Source organism: Columba livia, chromosome 2, assembly GCF_036013475.1.
Source record: "Columba livia isolate bColLiv1 breed racing homer chromosome 2, bColLiv1.pat.W.v2, whole genome shotgun sequence".
Classification (NCBI taxonomy): Eukaryota; Metazoa; Chordata; class Aves; order Columbiformes; family Columbidae; genus Columba; species Columba livia.
The window spans coordinates 49,523,487-49,545,489 of NC_088603.1; the positions used below are offsets into that span (position 1 = coordinate 49,523,487).

General features: G+C 36.5%; 1 protein-coding gene across 10 annotated transcripts in view; it reads left to right on the forward strand.

Moving 5' to 3' along the window:
- The window catches only part of BBS9 (Bardet-Biedl syndrome 9), a 307,045-nt gene that overhangs the window by 179,460 nt on the left and 105,582 nt on the right, over positions 1 to 22,003 (forward strand). For all 10 annotated transcript variants that reach the window (XM_065055148.1, XM_065055150.1, XM_065055147.1 and 7 more), the window contains one exon: positions 8,443 to 8,553. In XM_065055148.1, coding sequence (XP_064911220.1) covers positions 8,443 to 8,553 — 111 coding nt within the window. The remainder of the gene's footprint in view (positions 1 to 8,442; positions 8,554 to 22,003) is intronic.

Consider the following 22,003-nt stretch of genomic DNA (forward strand, 5'->3'; position numbering starts at 1 on the left):
GGTCCCAGAATAGTTCCTTTTTTAAATTTTCTGTTGTGAAGTGATGGTTTACCACTTACAGTTTGTTGAAGTAGCCAGGTAGCCTATTTTCAGTGGTGTCTCATGTTCACTTTGAATGCTGTGAAAATATTTTTAGATAAATAGAGAATAGTAATTCATTCATGTTCTAATGATTAAATAACTACTCATGCTTTGATAACAGATAGTTGGATGATTTCAGAATACTGATAGATAAATCTCTATCTGTTTTGTCCTGTATCCCCTATATCTTCGATTTGAAAGGGGTGAAGGGGAGGGGGAAAAGAAGATAAGAAATTCCTGGTTCAGGAACTCCATCTCTGTGTTAGAATAAGGTAATTCAGTCCCATTCATAAATACAATCGTTCACCTCCATGGTTTCTGTTCAGGGGTTGTTCAAAGCCCTTGCTCTCTTGGTACTCAGAAACCTAATTTCAAGTAAAAATTAATTTATGATCAATTCCTTTTTGTTCTAAGAGTGTCTTAGTTTGCCAGACACTAAGGATTTCTGGCCTAATTGCATTACTGATAAAGATCAGTCTGTTCCACTTTTAGTCTTCTTGCTAAGCAAGACTGGTCATCTGCTCATGTGTCAATAGGGTAAGTGATTCCTATATGATCTTAGTAGACTTCAGCTGGATTTTTCCAGGTTTATTTAATCTGTCATGAACATGGTAACTAGAATTGAACACAATGTTCCACGTTTTAGCAGTGCCTTTTTCAATAATATTATTGCTTTCTTGATACTTACTTGGAACATTGTCAGGTCGATTTCAGAATTGCATTTACCTTTTTCCTGGTCGTCCCACTGGACCATTTTTGTTTTATCATCCTATGATTATTTCTGTGGGTTTTGCATCTCCTTTGATTTCCGTAATAACACTGCTTCTGATAATAATAATTTCTCTCATAAAATTAAAACAGCTGCAATTGTTATTGAAATCTGATCTTGGCATTCTGTAGCTGAAATTTGACGTTTTGGATATTAAATTACTTTATCATCCTTTTCCAAATTGACCAGTTCTGTATAAGACTCTTTCAGTAGCTCATCATTACCACTCTAGTTTTGCCTTTTGGAGCAACATATATCCTTCAGTATCTATGTCTGAATCCCAGTTCCTAGTGCATTGCCTTCTGTTATCCACAGTATATCTGACATTGCATCTGATGTCAGTAGGTTTTATTCCTGTCTTCTCTTGCCCAAAATAAAGCATTAGTGTACATCTCAAATGTTTTTTCTTTGATTTCAGTCAGTTTCTGATCTGGATTGGGAATATGCCCATCATTAACTGTTTCTGTCTGACTACTGTTCCATCAAGGCTGTTTCAAAGATCCAAAAATAACCTGCATAACAAGGCTTTATGCAGCAAATTACACTATCTTTTATTTCATGTTCACAGCAGGGACAAAAATCCAATTTTCAGTAACCAGCATTAGTGTCCTTCCTCTTGTTGTTAAGAGCTTGTAAACAGTGTTTTGCTTAGGTCAATAGGCCTCAGTCTCCTTGAAAGTAAAAAGAATGTTCACCTTGAAAGTCTTGCGGTATGGTTGTGTGACACAACACTTTTGTAACTTGTGGGTTACAACCCAGCAAACCGTGCCACAAACATTTACTCTCTCCTCAACTTCTGACTGCAGGGTAGGAGGACTTGCACTTTCATCACTAATAAGTCCAAAATATGTGTATGTATACATATTGACGCGTAGTGTCTATATATGTGTCTGCATGTTTGCATCTTCAACTTGAAGAATGCTTCATGTATGTGCTTCAGGGAATAGAAGTGTTTTAAATGGGAATAGGAGCAAAACATTTCTCTAAACTCTTTAGAAAGATGAAAACCAGGAGGGTTTGTTATCAAGGTTACAACAGTCAGTTGTAGTCTGTCTCCTTGTCAGTGTACACTTCAGAAAGGTTAGAGACTACACAAAGACAATATTGTGAATAGTTTTTTAACAAGCGTGCTTTGGAGACCCCAGCTGCTCTGAACATTGACTATCAGTTGGGGTGTGTTGGCAGATAGAAACCAGAACTGACAGTAGAGAATACACTTATAGAAAAAGTAATTAGGAAAGTGTTTATCAAAGGGAGCATTACCTATATAAGTTTTTGATGTAAATTAGTAAAAAGGTGCAAAGATCTAGTAGCCTCCTTACCACAGTGCATTACCAAAACAGTGCAATAAATACAAGCTCTAGAGAAGTGGAAGAATGTCTTACTGAAAACAAAATATTTGGTATAAAATTCTATATGTTTTTTCACACGTATGTCCTAATACACATATATGTGTATTTACATGTCCCAAAAGAATTTATATATGTTAAAAAAAAAAACAATTCTAACAAAACCCTTGGATATTCCTCTTGTTCCCCAAAGGAGTAGCATGACATTGGATTTGTTACTGAATTAAGAATGTTGTCCTGAAATATGCTGATGCCCGTATATTCTATAAATTCTGCTACTGCTGTATTTAAGAATTTTGAAATGAAACCTTTTCTAGTAATGCTAAATGAAAGCTACACTTAGTGGTACACTGAATATGGGGAAGAGGATATGAGATCCAGTCAACAAAAAACACCAGGTGTTATGTGAGGCAGTGTGCTCTGGAAAATACAGTGATTTTAATGCTTATGGTGTTTGTCAGGAGTTGATATTCCCCCTGAAATGTTCTTATTATAAGCTGATTTTTTTAAAGCTATTGCATAAAGGCAGATGGAAGACCTCCAAGCACTACAAAACTCAGCAACAATTACCTCTCCCACCACACACCAGAACATGGACCGTGTTTTTCAGCCAGTCCGTGCTCATCAGGTGAATAGGTTGTTGGATGGAACAGTACATTTATGTGCTTGAAGCACAACTGTCATCATTCATCCTTTGTTTATAGTGAGTAGAAAATGACTTTTGGTAGATACTGAATGGCATTATACGGTTTAACATTATTTCATTCTCAGTCCTGCATTAGTAAGGGTACTACTGAATGTTGATTTTGATTGTGTCCTTGGCTAAATGTCCAATAATGATTCCTTAATGAAAACAGCTGTTAGATGCAATGTGTTTCCCAATGCCATTCCTATGACTTACACAGCACATACACTGAGCTTCGTCCTGGAAGAATGGCCAAGGCAAGTTGACGATTTAAACAGCACAGTTGCTCCCATGAAGAGCTTATACTGCCAAAGTACCCTGAACTTCTGAAGTCAAGATTTTATTAATTTAGGCATGTCCAAACTATTTGCATGGGCTACAAGGTCAAACAGAAGCCACACAATTGGTGCAAATTATCTCTACATAGCTGTCAATGCAAATAGTGGCAACTTATTATAGCACAAGCTATGGAATTTATGAACTGGAAGTTTTGTTAAGAAACATTTCAGTATAACAAAAGTAAAGCATAACAATAGTCTGGTATGTCTCTGTGTACTCTCATTGAAAATATGTTTTGGTGATCTTCGATGACCTTGGACTGCACGTTCGGTTGCTATGATTTTTCATTAATTTATTTTTCTAATGGAATGCAATACAGAAATATTTTCCGTCCTTTAATTACATTTGGTTATGTCAAATCACCCACAAAACAATGGAATTTTATGAATGCACAATTGTAGCCACACTATTAAACTTAAGTGCTATCTTCTGAAGTCTATAACTGATTAATTAGTGACTCTACATTTTGCTAGTTAATATCTGAACTCAACCTGGACTTTTTCCACTGTGAATGGTAACCACGTTCATTGTCACACACTCATTTATAAAAAAGTCCTTTTTATCCCCTCTCCCCTTTACTCTCCCCTTTTCTCTTTCCCCTTACTCTCTGCAATGGAAATACGCTTGCATTCCTGGAATGTGTCTATTCAAATGACAGACTCTAATCCAGATCTGGTGTGTGAATAAATGTTCCCTGGACCTCATCATACACTCAAATATGTATTGCTTTCTTCTATAGATTTTATCATCTTCCTTCTAGAAAGCAACAATAGCACTGTCTATCTACAAAACCTGCATGCAGTGTTTACTTCAACACGCAAGCTACTTTCTGATGGGCAGATCCTAATAAAATTTACAGGACTTGAATCAATGTAGCCAGTAGCATCAGTAGAAGTATTTGATTAACTCTGTTTTAGAATAATCTCTAATGCTGTAGACTGCATTTTTAGTATATGCTTCCCTAAAAATTATGGGTAGTGCAGAAGACCCAGCTTTTGCATATAGTTTTGGAATCTCTATGAAATAATTTTGCTGTTTAGATTATCTCCATTGTATAATGGTATACAAGTGGATAACAAACCCCACTATTTAGAGAGCTTCCTGCTCACATTTGACTCTTGCTGCCAAAGACTGCTCAGGAAGCTTTTTTTTTCCTTTTCTTTCTGCAGACTTTTGTGAGAGTTAATTTTGGACGAAAATGGAAACTTTATGCATAGTTTAGAGTGTGATTGAGTGGAAGAGAAAGAGGAGACTCAAACGGTATTTCCCTCAAAGTGCCTTTTCATTTTTCAGATGTATACTACTTTTGTTTTCCTGTTTTTCAACTTTTAGAGCCATGTTAAGTCATGTAAAAACATGGTGATAGGAACCTGTAGGAAAACTGTCAGTACTTTATTTTTGTTCTATATGTATTATATGTTTATGTTTCCTTTGGGTGTGGGTGTCTTTTTCCAACTTAAGAACCAAATGTGTTACAAAAACAAATGTAGTGAAAATAAACAAGAGAAGTCTCATTTCCTTTGGTGAAAAGTTCACAATTAGCTTGAGTGTAGTTTTATGCATGTTGTACCCTATCAAATGGTTTTGCTGACCAAAGCTTGCTTTCTTGGATTTACCACAACTGATAAAAGATCTGTGATGTCAGACAAGAATTTAGCTACACAGAAAAGGGGGAAAGAGTGGGTCAAATGTAATAACATATTCTAGATGTTATTCCTGCCAACAATTAATGGGGAAATTCATTTTATGAAACACTGTTTACAGACTGACATCTGGAGAACTTCTCAACTTGGATCATTTCCAGTGTGTAGATTTATGTACTACTATTCCTGCCTTGCTTTTCCCCCTTTTTTCCTTAAATATTTCACTTTTCTGATTTGTACCATCCACTTAATTATGAATTAATGTGGATTATTCTGTTGTTGTGATTTCTTTTAGGATTCCAGGTGCATACAAATTCTAAATGCTTGCTAAAATGGACATGCAGTGGATACTTTTTGAAATGTATAGAGAGATATACAGGAATTCGAAGAGGGTTTTTACTTAAAGTAAAAGTTCTGTTAGTCTCTGACCAGAGAAGTCACAGTAGATACCCTCTGTAGAACCCCTGAAGTATGAAATTAAAAAGTTTAGAGTCCTAGCAGGAAAGGTGGTGGTTTTTTTCTTTTCTTTTTTTTTTTATAAGATAGCTGTCCTTCTGAGTTGTAAAATGTTTTTGAATTGCAAAATCCTGATCTACTGTGGTTTAAATATGATATTCAGTGGTGTATATTTGTGCCTTATCCAGTTTCATTTTTAGTCTTGTGAAAGTTTATAGTTTACCTGGAACGTTTTGGTTCTTTCAGTGTGACAGTTGTCCTAGTGTGCTGTCCACTCCTTTCTTCCTGTGGGGAAGGGTTGTCACGGGTATCCATCCAAGGGTATCCATGTTGTCAAGGGTATCCATCGTTATCTGGAGGACGGATACCTGTGCCTAGTGGAGCAAGAAAATGGGAATTTGCCATTAGTTCCATTGAAAGAAGCAGATACCACTGATGTTGATGCAGGTTGATGTGTAGATGAGGGTCCAGTCATTCTACTTAGCGCTAGGCAGCCAAACAAGCTGAGAGCTATAGTCAAACAAATCCTAGTAGTTCCTTCAGTTAGATGGCTATACTGGTATTAAAAGAGTAAGACAGAAATGCAGCGGGGGCACAAAGACCTTGATAATGTAAGCCTCATTGCCCCAAAAAAGTAAAAATATTTTATTGCTTTCTTGTCTGGTCATTCATTTGAATAATTACTGGTGCAAGAATCCTGGTGAAATCCTGCCCCACTAAGAACAGTGCTTGCAGCACATGGAATGCTTTATGAAACAGTAGCATTTAAAAACCAAAACATTGGGAACAGCTATTAGTAACATTGCAGAAGAAATAATTACTACTCTTAATATTGATGATGATACTATTGCTCTATATTTTGGCTACACTTTGCTTGTAAAACAGTCTATCACTGGTAACATTTTAGTCCTCACTATTCTCTGTCAAGAAAATAAAATTATGGAAGAAGTTAATTTTGCTTTGTTTTAATAACTTCTGATAGTGTCAGATGGCAAGTAAATCTTGACAACTCACTCACATCAGAATCAAGAAAAGTCTTGTTTCCTTTCAGCGAGTAGTGTGTTGTACCCAAGGGCAAATAAATGTTTTCTGACTCTTACTCAGTTACTATCAGCTTGGATGACTCATTAAATATAAAGGCATCATTTCTCAAGGCTGTGTAAGTTACTGAATTTCAGGTTTTAGAATGAACATTGTAAAAGTTGTTTTACTTCCATGGAGAAATTCAATAAATACTAATTGACTAGGCAAGTTTTCACTTAAGCTGTTAGAAAATGTTATAAAACCTTTTAAAATGTATTATGCCATTCTTAATAGTTCTTTTGTGAAAGAAACCTTAATTTTGTATCCTGTACTTACAGATTGCTGTTTAATAGGGTAGATTTTATCTGAAGAATAAGAATGAAAAATATCTAAATTGACTTTTAAAGCAGGGGTGTCTATTTCATCAAATCTCATACTTTACATTTTAGTCACAATTTGCAAATGGGAACAGAAGTATTAGTTTACTGATATTTATTTTCATTTAGGGTGTAGGTACATGTACATTTAATGAATTGTCAGACATTTCCCCAGTGTTACAGTTTTTCAACATGAAGACGTTTTTCTAATTTCCTATTTTCTCCTTCAGTTTCACAGCAGGTACCCTAAATATCTGAAGTAGTCATGGGTCTTAAGTTTGCACATTGCTGTTATGTTCACTCCTAAATTTCCTTTCTAACTGAAAAAATTTGCTTGCTCTAAATCAAACATAAACCCCACAATGTGTCTCATAATTTCTACCAGGGTGTATCTGGGTCTTTCCTCTTCCTCAGGAACAAGGGATTCTCTATCAGTTCTTCTTCTGGTAGGAATGTGTGTTTTCATATGGTTCGCTGGAGCTGCTGTGCTTTGCCCTGCCTAGATGGTGCGGTACATTCTGCAGGACATCGTGTGTTGCTTTGCCGGTGCTTCTGAAACTGCTGGGGAAACTGCAGCTCTTCTACTTGGGCATGCAACCTTATTTTTAACAACTGTTTTGCTCATTTTGTAAGGAGAGAATAGCCTGTGTTGCTGCAAATTGAAAACACCGGTTATGGGGCTGGGACTATGACATTTATTTTCAAAACAGAACAAAGCTGCCATGAAGGTGAAAAGTCTGTGCACCTCATTGGGAGTTGATGTACTGTTAATAAACACGTGCTTTCAGAACACAATAGATAAGTACATAGATTTGTTTGCTTGCTAGTGGTGATCCTGGGAGGGCTATGAGAAAGAGATGCAGCTCAGCTGTGTACTAAATTGTTGGCAATACACTTACTGTATGGCCATGTTTTTGCTGTGGAATAATGACACATCCTCCAATGTCCTGATCACAGCTGTTTTGAAATAAATTTATATTAACGTATTCCACTGCAAGCTACTTGCAGCTATCTTCAGGTGTTACTGTTATACTACTAGATTATCCCTCTCCATATTTTAAACATAGGCATTTAAACACATTTGGAGGGAAAGCTGGAAGTCCTTATGTTCTCTAATGAACTACTCAGAAAGCAATATTGCAAAATATGAAGAATCTATTATTCTATGCATCCCAAAATAAGTCGACTAAGGCATTACCAGTGCAGTGTGTTATTGGCCAGTGAAAATGTCCCAGTGTTTCCATATCTCTAGCACTGTGTGGTAAAAATACTGTATTTAATAGCTCATCCAAAAAAAATACCATCATGTCATTCTCTGTGGCAAACTAACAATCTTCATAAGTTTTGTTGTCTTGGTAAAGTTATTTCATTAACACCTAATTACTTCTGTTACAAAATTAGCTCCTAATAATCTGGTCTTTAATACAAATCCTGTTATTTCCGTGTTTTATGTGGAACCAGTTTTACATATTCTGTGGTCTTAATATGTTCAAACTTTTTTTGAAACCAGAATAAGTAGTAGAGAGAAGCCATTAAGGCATAATTAGCTTTCTAGACAATGGTGATAGTTTTCTTTAACAAATGTTTCTGTGAAGTTAAAGATTATTTCAGTTGTCTATGTTCCTGTCAGTTAATTTATCACCTCTGTTCCTTAATTATGCACCGGTGAATTTGTTTTGTTACATGAGCAACACATTAAGTTTCTTCCATTTTCAACTAGGTGGCTGTACTACAATCCCAGAATCTGATTTGGAGGAAAGACCAGTTATACCGGGCTACACAGGAAAGTTTCCCAGTCACAGACAGGTCGCAAAGCAGAAATCCAAGCCTGGTAAGTAAAGGAACATTATATTGTTTTACTTAGAGGTGTACAGCTCATCTTTTCAGAATACTTGTGGACATATGAAACAGATTTCAGACTTTGTTAGCATAATTTTCAATTTTTCTTGCAATAATAATACGATGTTTAGGACTCTGAGTTTATTCAGCTTCTTCTGTCAAATAATAGGTAAACTCTAGAGATCAATCTTGGTATTAAATAACTTCACAGGTGAAAGTTTTTGTGGTACATAATACTTGAATGAGATTCTTGCAGGTTTTATTCACGACTTCTTCCACAGAGGCAAAAAGAAACTGAGGACATTTTGGTGTAATAAAGGCTTATTTTTTTCTTTCCCTGCAGTATTGTGGTTAGTTTTTGTGCCAGCTGATTAAAATATGGGCATTACTTATCTTTTGTGGAAAGACTTCCTAGAATTTCAGAAAAATATTATTGGATATAATCAAATGAAATTATACTGGCTATAAAATAGGCTGCATACAGTAATGACACGTTTTCTGGAAAGACTTCATGCTGCCGGGAACTGTGATATAGTGTTAACATATTTTAAAAGCAGCAGTGTGCAATAGTGTATTGCAGTTTAATAAAGTGCCTGGTAAGATCTTAGGCTTTGACTGCAGCTATTTCCCATTTTGTTTACTAAGTTGTACCTTCAGTCTTCTTTTCCCCCTGATTATCTGTTTTTGTCCTGTAATATTTATTCTTAAATGTATTTGAATGTTGTTTGTATATCAGATTTGTTCAATATAATAATACATGGGTGTTGAAGTTAAGAAGGGCAGCTTAGGGGTACCAACAAAAGTCAGAAACAGACAGAAAGTCCTTATACATCTGCAAAAAAAAAAAGGTAAAAGGTAAAAGGTTTGCCCAGCTAACTGTTGCACAGACAGCCAGGCAGTTGAAATATATCTATTTAATTGCAAAAGCAGAATTTGCATTAGCAAACTTTTAATAGTGGGCAGGGAAGAAGGATGTCTAATGCAGAAATGTATAGTAATGCCACAGTGTAACTTAAAACTCCAAAGTGAGTATCTGCTCACAAAAATGACCTGCAAAATCTACTCAAGGCCTAGAGCTCTGGCTTTTCTAGAGTGCTAATCACTTGCAGTCCTCAGGCACTTCAGGTCATAAGAAGAAGGGAAGCTGTCAAAATTGACATACACGTAGTTTAACCTTTATCATCTGGATATATTAAGTACCCTTCTGGTAATGGAAAAGTATATTGTCTCTCTGATGTAGGATACAATCCTGATAAAATTCCAAATTCAGGCAACTAGACCAATAAATCAAGAACATATGGCAGGCAATCCCTCTTCTTTGTCTGATGCTCCACTCTTCTGATCAAGCACATATTTGTTCTTCAGTAGACAGTGTTCTGCTATGTTTAAACAACGTTATCCTTGAAAATACTAGCATGAGAGGAAAAGTGTAGAAGTGTATTTATGAGATCCAGATACACCATATCCTACTGTAAATCCTAGTCCATGATAAAAATTGAGACTTACATCACATAGTTGGCTGTTGTTGCTTTGTAACTATATAAGGCAGAATGAAAACTTTGAAAGCTTTATAAACGTCTTTAGGTTTACAGCCACGTGTTCTACCAGTGAATTTAATTCATCCACAATAAGAACTGACTGCCTTCTGCCAGTTAGTGCTGCAATATATAGGGCACCTAGAATATCTGCTGCTGAGCTGTCTGGAAATTCTAATTGCTACAAGTGTAAGAGCCAAGGGAGCTACTTAAACCATAAGGGAACACTAGGCATGAAATCACAGCATTGCAAATGTTTTTCTGTACATGATATTTTTGGCCTGAGTTCTTGCTCAGGCACCAAAGGCTCCAGGAAATAATATTTGGTGTGTCTTATGTATCTTTTTTTTTTTCTTTTTTTTTTTTTTTTTTTAATGAGTTTGAACTTAATTTAACTATGTCCAGTCAATAAAAGAGGAAAAAAGTGATAAGTAAAGTAAAAAATATTTTTCTTGATACATCTCCCTTCATTTACTGAGGGAGGTCAAGATAGATGTTGGTTATAAGTTGAGAAGTTTAGTTTTCTTCTTGTAGAAGACTTTTGTTATTTGTATCTCTATCTGTAGTGGTAGTTTAATGGCAATACAAAATTATGCTGGCTTTAGAGAGGTTTCTGTGTCCAGCTAATATTTTTCATTTGACTGTGTCACCTGAACTGATATGTCATGCTTAAGCTTCTTAATGTTCTTTACCCAAAAATTCCCACAGTTTAATGATAGACGTTTAAAAAGATAAAAATAGATTGAGGCTACAACACCAAATAGCTCAATACTGAAGAGTAAAAATGGATCTCTTCACCTGTAGTTTAATATGAATGTGGGCACAATGGTTGATAATCCCTGTGTAGGAAACCTGAAGAAAAATAGTATTACAGTACATGATTACTGAAGAGTAACAGATTGTATTCACAGAGGAAGATGGAAATAAAATGAATAAAATGGGCTGATCAAGTTAGAATATTCCAGAGGATTCTGTAGGTCATGGGAGAACTTCAGCTGACTGCAATGGACTACCAGCTATGGAAATGGAGTGAGAAGTGCAGTTACGTACTTGCTCCATCTGGTGCCAGACCAAATCTTAGCAACAGGATTTTGCACAGGTTGAATTCTGTAGTTACACACAATGTGTGTGTGTGTGGCAGGGAGGGGAAAGTAATGCAGTTGCCTTAGTTGGAACACATTTATTTCTATATTAGAGCAAAAGGTGAGCTCTGATTTCTCCCACTGGTACAGTGTACTGGCTTAGGACAAAACTCAAACAGTTCTCAAAAGTAAAATTGTAGAGGTAGAAAAACAAAACAGAACAGAGTGCCAGAGCGCCTTACCTACTGAAAAGAAGCTTAAGACCTGAATTGCAAAGGTCTCAGCGGGAAGCAGTGAGAATTCCTCACTGAGAAAAGAAGAAATAAGTCCTCTCAGCGGTGTCCTGAACTTGGACACCATTGCTTATAGTTAAATTGCTTGTGTGTCTAAATCTGCTGAAGAGAAGTGCTATCAAGAAGGTTTTAAACAGAGGAATTATGAGCAAAGGAGGAAGCCTCAAGAGCAAGAGGAGACCTGAATTCTGTGCAGACTCTGTGAGCTCCTTATGAGTATGACTGTGTTATTACTGCTGTGGTTGCTGCTTGCATAGATGATGTTCAGTTAGTCTTGAGCTACCAAACTCCAGTATTGCTAGCAATCTATCTGTGATAGTATGCCATTGATCCCTGGCTGTAGAATTTACCAAAACTCAAAAGAACTGCACAACAGTTAATTTACATGAAACTCTTAATATCTGAGCTTGCTAATCACTTGCTATTGAGGTATAGTATGTAGTGTATGGAGGTAACTCCCTGTCACTCCATTGTATGCTAGTATGCTCTTCGGACATGCTGAGAATTTTTAAAAACCTTTTTAATTTCATGAATAGTTGTAGACCTAGGAGAGTTCGCTGCCTTAAATATGTTATATGAGCTATACAAAGCACTGTGAAGGAAATGAGGGACCAAGACATGGAAGACTGTGCTGTGCTATGCTATGAGAAATTATGCTGAAGGATAGCATTGTGCAACAGACTTGCAAGTTGTCTCATACAAAATATTATATTGAGACTTTCCAGGCAGCTGCTAAGCATATCAATGAGGCTTTTGGCTTTATTTGGAATAGTTACTTAGGACAGCAGAAAACAATATCTAGTAGGCGTGTTGCAAGCCTCTTAAAGGAGACAATGAATGATTCTGGCCCAATCACAGAGTCTCTTTGAAAGAGGAATTAAAGGTTATATGATGTTTTCTATTTATTGCTTAAATAGTTTGCACTGTTTTTTTTTTCTTATTTATCTTTTTCGGATCCAACTATGTTGTGATTCTGTAGTAAAGAATGGCATAAATTTCATGATAGTTGGAAATTGATGATATTATTGCAGTTGTAGGATCAGCTTCTTGTCAACAGCTTTTGCTTTGAGTATGTACAAAAGTACTCCCTTAAACATTCTCTGTCCTGGTGAATGGAAAATAATTCTTCCTGCTTACCTCCTCAAGGCACTGAGACTGTGTGCACTGCATTTGGGGAGTAATGTTAGCATGATAAATCTATCCCTGCTAACTTTGATCTTGGTCTTTTGCTTAGAGTGAGGAGAGAGCAGCACAAATTTCATCATGGGCTGGGCAAGCCTGGTGGAGAGTTTGAATATAATTTGAAGTTGAGTCCACTTTGAAGTCTCTGTTGTTACTTCATTACTTTTTTCTATGAGCTTGCAGATATGCGGACCTCTGCTGCAATCATAAGTAGAAACGCAGTTACTCTTTCATGTAGGTCCTGTGGATTTCCTTTCTCTTTATGTTGTTCCCACTGTCTTCCATTTTCTTCTTTAGAAGTTATGAGTTTCTCATTAGGGTTGCAGTCTGTGTGAGATGAGTGGTTTGATTTCCAGGAGAAGTTTTAATATGTTATAGAAGGAGATTTGCAGAACCACACTTCTTAAGTTCTCCCTTGTTCCTAAATATTTCTGATGAAATGAGTTGAAAATGCTGTTTGTAGCAAATAATTATAAGGAAGATCTCGTACATGCTGGCTTTTTAGAGACATTTCTAACAGATATGGTGGACTTTTCTATGAACAATTAAAGTGTGCTGGTGATGAGCTGTAGGCTGAAATAACGTCTGTATTTATCAGAATAGAGCACTTTAAGTAAGTGTTCTGTGTTCCTCATATGCTACTGCTGCAAGCTACTTACCGCGAAAGGGAATTTCCAAAGATGTATTTTTCTAAGCAGTATTCCCACTGAATATTTTAGACAGAAAGGATCTGGTTGCTCTTCTGTGAGTAAAGAGTTTTATGCTGGTAAATCAGGAGTAACTCCACTAAGTTGATAGAAAACTAGATGAATTATTGGCATGAATCAAAGAATGATTGGGATGAAAAATATATCTTTGGGAATTTTTTTTTTTTTTGTGAGGGTGGGGAGTGTGGAACAATGGTGCTGATCAGTAGCTCAGGATTTTACAACACTGGGAGTCAGATTTGTCAAGTGTCCTGTCATGCAGCTGTTGGAATTTTCACAACTTGTAAGTCTTGATTTTCCTGGCAGATTTTTTCACCGAAGATCCTGTAAATCTATCCTGTAAATGATCTATCTAAAGGAAAAAATCTTAAATATTTAAGGGAAACATTTGCCTGACTTTGCTGTGATAATTCAGAATAACCATTGTCTTTTCCTGAGAGAGCAACAGAGAACATGGCCCAGTATTTACATTTATTGTTTAAAGATGAACATTTCTGAGAAGCTGTTCATGAGACCAAAGGCTTGGCATTTGCACTCGCTACTGTGCTGCCACTGTTTTTAGTTAAATTCTTTTATTTTGCTGTCATGCAAATATTTACATGACTTAAAGATTAAATTTCAAAGTTCTCGTCTTGTATGATTATACTTAGTAAAATAAATAAACTTTCATAGTTTAATACTCATAGTATTTAAGACCAAAAACTGTCTCAGCATTTATATTTATGTATTGGAATAGATTTTTTAACTGTCTTTAATTTGAAGCATCTGGCTTATTACTTTTGATTAAATACACAGGCAGCTATACATAAATGACTGTGAGGTTGAATTATAAACTCCAGTAAAACAGACATTCTGAGCCAAAATTTTAAAACACCCTTCAAAGTTGCACCCAGACATTGCACAGCTGCACATCTTTTCCAACAAGTTTTACTTTGTGTGTTTTATTTATTTGTTACTTTACCTACAGCATTGCATGGCATTGTTCATGTAGACATGGGTGCTGTTTCAGAGGATCTTTCAACTTTACCTTTCTAATCAAAGATTGCTGTCCTTATTATGGCTAGACAATTTTAGGAACGGTTAGATGATTCCAGCCCACAAAGATGCTCAGTTACACAACCTTGCATAAACAACTCTTGTTAGTAAACAAGTTTCCAACTATTTAAAGGGTCTAGTGACACATTTAAATTTAGCTATGTGCTTAATTTTTCTTATGAATCATTATTTACATGAATGCACAACTGTGTGAAACTGCCACCTATGAAGTAGTTCATCACAAAGTGATGTAATATAAGTTGAATTTTGTGATAGCGTTTCATTTATTTGATTTTAGAAAGGAGTATTTTTAAACACTTGGCTTTGTACAAATAGTTAGATGGTAAAGAGCTTTTGGATATAAATTGTTGCCAGCTATTCACTGAGGCTTTTTATTTTTCTACTGTACTGTTCTTAATATTATCTTCTACCTACATAAACAAGCAGAGGCATACCCTTGAATATGTTTTGAAGGGTGCTTAAATATGCTGTAAAAACTCTAAAACACATCTATGAAGGATTTCTATTTGCTCTAGATCAGGCATATTATTTATATATTGGACTAATAACTGCACTAAATTTTCAACTAGTAAGATACAGGTGGCCTTACTGCTGTTATTGTAATTATCATTGTTTGCTGTACTGGTAATCATTTGGATACTGATATTCTTGCCAGTTACAGCAAAAGTATTTTCAATATATGTAGCCAAACAATTATCTTTTTCAGGTTAGACAGCATAATAGGACAGAAATCAATACAAACTGTATTGCACATGAGATTAAATAAAAGGAAAATGTATAAATTAAGCTAAGGATCATTTTGGAAAAATGTGCGTGCTGTCTTGAATAGGATTTCATGCCCATAATGAGCTTTCAAAACAATCAGTCAAATGAATCAGTATTGTTGGCAACGCAGATTTTTCAGCTGTCCGTAGTCACAGCTTTGAACCTGAACTTCTGTCTGTAGTTTGGTTACTATGCTCATGACAAAAGTAAGAACAGACCTGACTTCAAACTTATTTTTTTAAATGCATTGAACCAATTAATGGCACTTATATGAGGGGTTAAATGTGCCTCTGACAGTTTGAGTTCAGTTTCAAGCATTTTGACAGATGAGTTGCAATGCATTATGTTGTTCTTGACCTAATGAAGAGTCTTGAATTTGAAACAAATCTGACAAAAATGCTGAAAGCTGTGATGGTCTCAAGTAAGTGAAAGCTCCTTCAGGACCTAACCTTATTAGTAGCTGACTTACGTATTTCCCACTGATGTATTGTAGTACTATGAGACCAGGTCCTTGTTTCTTTCTGTATGCACATTGCTATATAATAGCAAAGATACCAGGAGCCTGTAGCCGAGCCCAGCTAATACTTTAAAATTGCTATGCTAATTGTTTCCACAAGAAAAGGTGCAAAGAAAATCACTGGGCTACAAAAAGCCTATTTTTCTGGAGAGAGCTGAAGAGATTTATTGAGGTTTTCTTTTCCACAGAGTCTGTTTTTCTAAAGAGCAGTGCAGCTTAGGAGATTAATGTGAGAATTCCTTCATTAAGTCAATACCAAATGAAATACAGTTTCTCTTTTAGCAGGAGCTTGTATATACATCTCCTATGAAATGTAATATAAAGCATGAGGACATAACAAGCCTTATTTATGTTCTAATATTTGCAGATTCAAGTATATTATAATGTACATTATCCACTTCAGTGGGTAAAACGTTCAGCCTCCATGTGTTTGCCCTATACCAGTGGTTGTGGTAGTGTTTTACAGAATGCTTCCTTTCAAAGGTTGAAACAATCTCTTACTAATTCCAGTTTGTTTCACGACTGTCAATGAAACAAAGAACCTAGGGGTACTTTACTCTCTGCTTTGTGGGTTGACTCAGAAATTGCTGAGATCACAAAAAAAAGGTATGAAATGAACAAGTCATGGTACAGAGAGCCTGAACCTTTTCCTTCAGATACAGTGGCTTTAATGGAAAAAATTGTTTGAAGGGCTTTTAATTAGAGAGTTCAAAGGAGCTCTTAAAATTATTGGCAAAAGGTTGCTATTGTTGCAGTTAAAGGTGCAGTAAAGAGTGCCACAAGGCATAACAATGTACTCATGGCCATATTGAAAGCTTTTTGGAATCTGTGAAAAAGCCTTTCCTTATTTTGTCAAGTCATGAACATGAGAGCTGCTGATGGATAATAGAAGATAATGAGCACATATAAGGGCATGCTAAGTATGGAACAAAATGCAAATCAAAGCTAAACACTTTGCAAATTCTGCATAGGTCTTGTATGCAAGAAGGGGGAACTATAGCACAGTGGAAGTAATAAAAAAAGAGAAGATTAAAAGCTTTTTATGTGACTAAATAACTATGAGCTTACGAGAAGTAGATGGTTGTCACTAGGATTCATTCCCTCGCTTGAGCTCTTCCAGTGAAGATGGGCAGGACACAAACTAGTCTGACTTTTCTGTTATTTGCTGCTGCTTACTTTTCCTGTGTGAAGGTGAAGGTTAATACTCTGTTTTCCTTGCTAGTGTTTGTAAGATTTCTTGTGTTTTTGTTTCCTCACACCAGTTATTTTCTCCATCATATCAAGTGTTGCCATCTAAAATGCACACTGCAAACATGCCCAGAACTTTGTTTCTGTTACATATGAACTGCTGGCTATTGTTTTCTCTAACTCTGTGGTTAAATCTTTTCACTGAATACTCGAAAGACATCTGTTTTCCTACCTAATGCTTCACTGTCTCTCCAGTTCTTCACAAACTTTTATATCTAGTTTTTTGTTTAACTGGACATAATTTTGTTCAGAACATGGATAACTTTGAATATTATATGTTTTTTGGATTAGTATATTATTCCTGGCTTAACTTCTTTTGTCAGATCTTTATTGGCTAGCGAGATGAGGTAGTACAGAGATATCTGTTCTACTTTCTTGACATTATAGAAACGTGTCTTTAAAATTTACTTTCTCCTAAGGATTCTTTATGTGCATTTGTGTTAGGTGTTAATGGCTCCTATATATTCTTGTCAGTCTTTGAGAAATATAAAAAAATCTGGTTTCTTATAAGGTATTATTAAATAAAATAAAAGTACAGAGCAACTCATCAAAATATTATTTGAATGTCCACTCAGCACTCACCGCCAAGAAGGGTTTAGTGGCTGCCAGCTTTATTATTGAATCCTGGTCAGTTGCTTATGGGCCTGGACAACAAGGTTGGCAGGTAGAAGAGAGTACAGACACTTTTGGCTTCTGCCATCCATCTTTGTATAAAAGTCAGGTGTTCAACAGCACAAAACAGAAAACCAGTCCTGCAAGTTTCAGGAAACCCCAAAAACTCATTGAGTGCTCCAAGGAGGAGTTTTTCTGATGCAGAAACTTGGGGTCGGAATTGTGTGACTTGTATGTGTAAGTCACACTACACAGAGTAAAGGTTACTTCTGTCCTCAGATTGTTTTGCTACCTTTCTCAGAATCTTAATACTAATGTATTCGTTTGATCAGATGAGTATTAGTTAAATCTAGGATGAGGCTGTAAAATGGTTTTCCAGGTCTTTTTTCCAGGTTACACAAAATGCCAAGACTCACTTCATAGCTTGTCAACATTGGCCACCAAAGGGAGATTAGCTCTAGGTCTTTAGGAGCTGTTTGCTGGAAAAAAAAATGACATTGTGGAGGTGTTAGCGGTTATTTTCCAAAAGATCTTCTTTTAAAAGTAATTTTAGTGTCCTGTGCCCCTTTCTCCCCTCCCAGTTCCAGAAGGCAGCCATCCATATTATGAGCTAATGGCTTAAACTTTCTTTAGAAAAAAGACTGTTTTTGAGATACAAGATTGCATGAAAGCACCTGAAACTGCTAGTATCAGTTCTCTCTCCCTGAGGGCTGACTCTGCAACCTCTTGAAAAATAAAGGATTTGAATGGAAATGTTGACTCTCTTTTAAAGAACTGCTGACATGCCTGAAATGAGGGAGCACATTCCCACATGCTCTTGTTGGAGACTGTTACTGGAATTGCAAATAGGTTTTCCGTGTCACTTTGTGGAAATTATCAGTGCCATTATAAGCCACTTCGGAGTATTGGTAGAGCTTTGAATTGTCAAGGAATGGATGTTGTTGGTAATATGGATGATGTACAATGCCAGAGCATATTGTCTTAATTAAATAAAGTTGTGAGTAGTACTGAAATGTTTTCAGTGTTTGTATCAGGTGTTTTTTTCTTAATTATTATAATAAAGTATTAAAAATATTATTGTATCATCAAGGTTTTATAGGTCAGAGCTTTTCCATAGAGGCAGCAGGATTTCTGTGTTTCTACAGGACGGTGATACTGCAATGCTAGGGTTGAGGTATCTCGGAAGAGGCTTGAACCTCTAATCCCGATAGTCTGTTGTGGCTCAAAATTGCTCTCACTTGGGTATGCTGGAGCAGTACACATTTCAGTCATGCTGACTGTAGCCCTTAAGACTGGTTCACTTAAAGTGGACAGTAAAATTCTTATTCTACATCTGTATGCGGTAGCGTTAAGAGCTCTTCCGCAGTTTTTTGAATGCTTGGTGACACAGTTCCCCAAGGTAATCATATGCCTAATACACAGGAGACCATGCTGTGCATTTATTAGTGACATCTTTTGTGGCCTCACCCCTGTGTGCCATCACAACTATCATAACTGATGGCCTGTCACAAACTCGTTGGTTCTTGACTTGGTTCTCATTACCTGCAGCTATGAGATGCAGCATGTGTGATCCTGTTGTCCCCAGTGCTTGAATGTGTCATATTTCCAACTCCAGAGGAGAATTAAAATTTAGTAGTTGATGACTCTGTATGTTTGACTGTAGTTAATGCAGGTCTTCTGACATTTTCTGTTCAAGGGACACATCAGTTACAATAACAGAATTCAAAAGTTAGGTTTCAAGAACTGGTTCATGTTCACCATGCTGAATGGTTGGATGACTTTGTTAAGGAATTGTTTGATATGTTGTGACCAACTAGTATTACGTGTTAGGAAGACTTCCTCAAACAGGACAAGAAACAGCAGAGCAATAGCTCTTGTTATTAAAATCAACAGTTCCAACAGTGCAGTGCTTTTTACTTACTCTGAATTAACTAGTAATTTTGTCAGCCTCGTCAAATATTTATCAGCCATCTCTGTTAAGCACATTCTGACTTATTTTGTATTGTCACACTCCACAGAGTATCCTCTCATCTTTTCCACCTGTTAAAATAAGCCTGTCTTCCTGTGGTTGCGGTGTCACCCTTATTGGTTTAGTATTAAGCCTACTGCAGTGTTTCCAAAAGTAGGGTATAAGGCTAAAGTAGAAGTGAATGGAAAACAGTATAAGTGCTAAATTTTCTAATAGCTACTGGAATGTATGAGCAGAAATACGCTGCACGAAGTGGTGTTGTGTCCTACCACCCTGTGTTATTGCAAGAGTAAATCTATATCTGTGACTTGAGTGTTAGTAAGCAGGATGCCAGTGCATAAGGCTAATCAAGTTTGGGTCTTTGACATATGGTGGATGGAAAAATAGCTCGTATTTCTTAGCACAGACTTTGGTTTCAAAATTGGGTTCTGTTTTTGGGGAAAAAGAGAAAGATTCCAAAATGTTTAGCAGCACAGGATGTAATATCTGGAGTGGTGCTACAACTAAGTCTGTTTCCTTTCCTGCTACCCTCAAAACAAAGGTACTATGCCACTTACTGAGGACATGTTTACTTTTATCAGTGTCATGTTATTTACAGCCCACGTTGCCTCACAGAACGAGGTGAACAACAACAGAAACCCTGTAGTTCCTTACCTTGCTACGTTTCCTAAACAGAGTAAAAAAAATTTGTGGCACCAGTTAGGCCAGATTACTTTTCACCTTAGTGTATAGCTCCTATGTAGCAAGACAGAAAATAATCTACTACTTAATCAAGTCTGAACTCTTATTTGTTGTTTTTAAATTTCTCTATAAAGGTTGCCCTTGTCTTCATGTTAATAATGAATTTAATCTGTTATTTTTTAATTTCTTTTTAATGTATTTTGGCTCATAGATGTCATATCTGTCTTCAAGTCTAGTACCCGAAGTGTCATGGACAGACCGATTCACACTGTGCAATACCCAGCTATGTATTAGCACCCTGGAGAATACTGCTTTAAAAAAATAGAAGATAAGCGTGTTTTCTGGAAAGTAGCCTGAGCAAAATATTGTAACCTGGATTTTGATGTGACTTCTGATCCCATTCAAGAAACGCATAAATGTGAAAGTTAGGAGTTAAAAATATCGAAATTATATGCACTTAGACAAAGTTAGAGATCTCCCATGGCTCTGTTTATCAAGAAAATTCTGTTGTTTTTTTGGCTTATTCTGGTGTGTTTAATATTCCAGCAAATGTTAGGTTTGTTTTTTTTTTTTTCATGTACTAACAACTTGCCACTTTGAGATTGGCAACCTCTGTCAGTGCAAATGGGAAAGAGGAAGAAGAAGCAAGGTAAGAACAGAGGATAGAAGAACATAGCGCAGTAGAAAATGAGAAAAATAGAAAATACACTAAATGTTCCACATCACATGGGTATTAGTTCTCTCCCCTGTAGTTGTAATCCAGGAAAGTTTTTAACTGTGAAAAAAGCATGATTAAAAACATGTGCATGCTTTCATCTGGCCTGCATTGCTAGCAGCATTAAGCAAACAATCACTGCAACTGTTCTCAGTGCATGTTGCAAAATGTGCCTGAAAAGATAACTTTTGCATAGCGGGGCTACTTGCAGTTCCTGGCTTAGCTCACTTAAAACTAGACTGGTTGTGTCCCAATGACCTGTGGCCTAAATCAGGGCTGTTGCCACAGTTTTTATCTTCACTTCCAGCCACCAAGTGTTTCTCCATTCGCAGGTGCCAGCGCTACTGGTTGTATGACCAGGTGGTAAGGCAACTTTAAGGAGCTGAGCTGATTGAAACCTTGCCCCAGATGTGGTTAAAACTGCTTTTTTACCTTAGTTTTTATCCATTATATTTAGACAATCAAAAGGAAAGGCTTCTAGTTTGTGGGGTCAGTGAGTTGTAACTGAGTCTACAGGTACAAAGCTGTTAGTTCTGCAGTGGAGAAAGTTGGTATGTACATCATGATACATGGAGAAGAACATGACTATCCATTTTGGCAGCAGGCCATAGATACATCAAATTAAGTACAAGATGAAATTGCATCCTAGCTTTTGACTCTATCAGCTTCCTGAATCCTTCACCACATAAGTTCTGGATCACAAGAGCTGGTTCAAGGAAGGAGAAGGGAATGGGGAAGCCATGGCTGCCCCAGCTCACATTAGCTTACGCTGCTGTGTGACTTGGAGCCACAGTAGCTGAAGCACATTCAGACCCTTCATAAATAGGAGTACTGAGAAAAGAACCCAGAATGCTGTTAGGATTTTTTTTTAAATTGTGTGCTATGCCTTATGAAGTGAAATTGTAAAGTTATTCTGAGTTCTGTTACCTAATGAGCCAGTGCTGGAAATACTAGTTTATTTTTATGCCGAGGAAGGTGGTTTGTGTATGATGGGGAGCCTCTTCGTTCTTGTGTTCACAATCCGTTGTGCCAGAACTCATTTATGTTTTTTCCTGGCAATTTTCTTACAGCTCTAAAGTT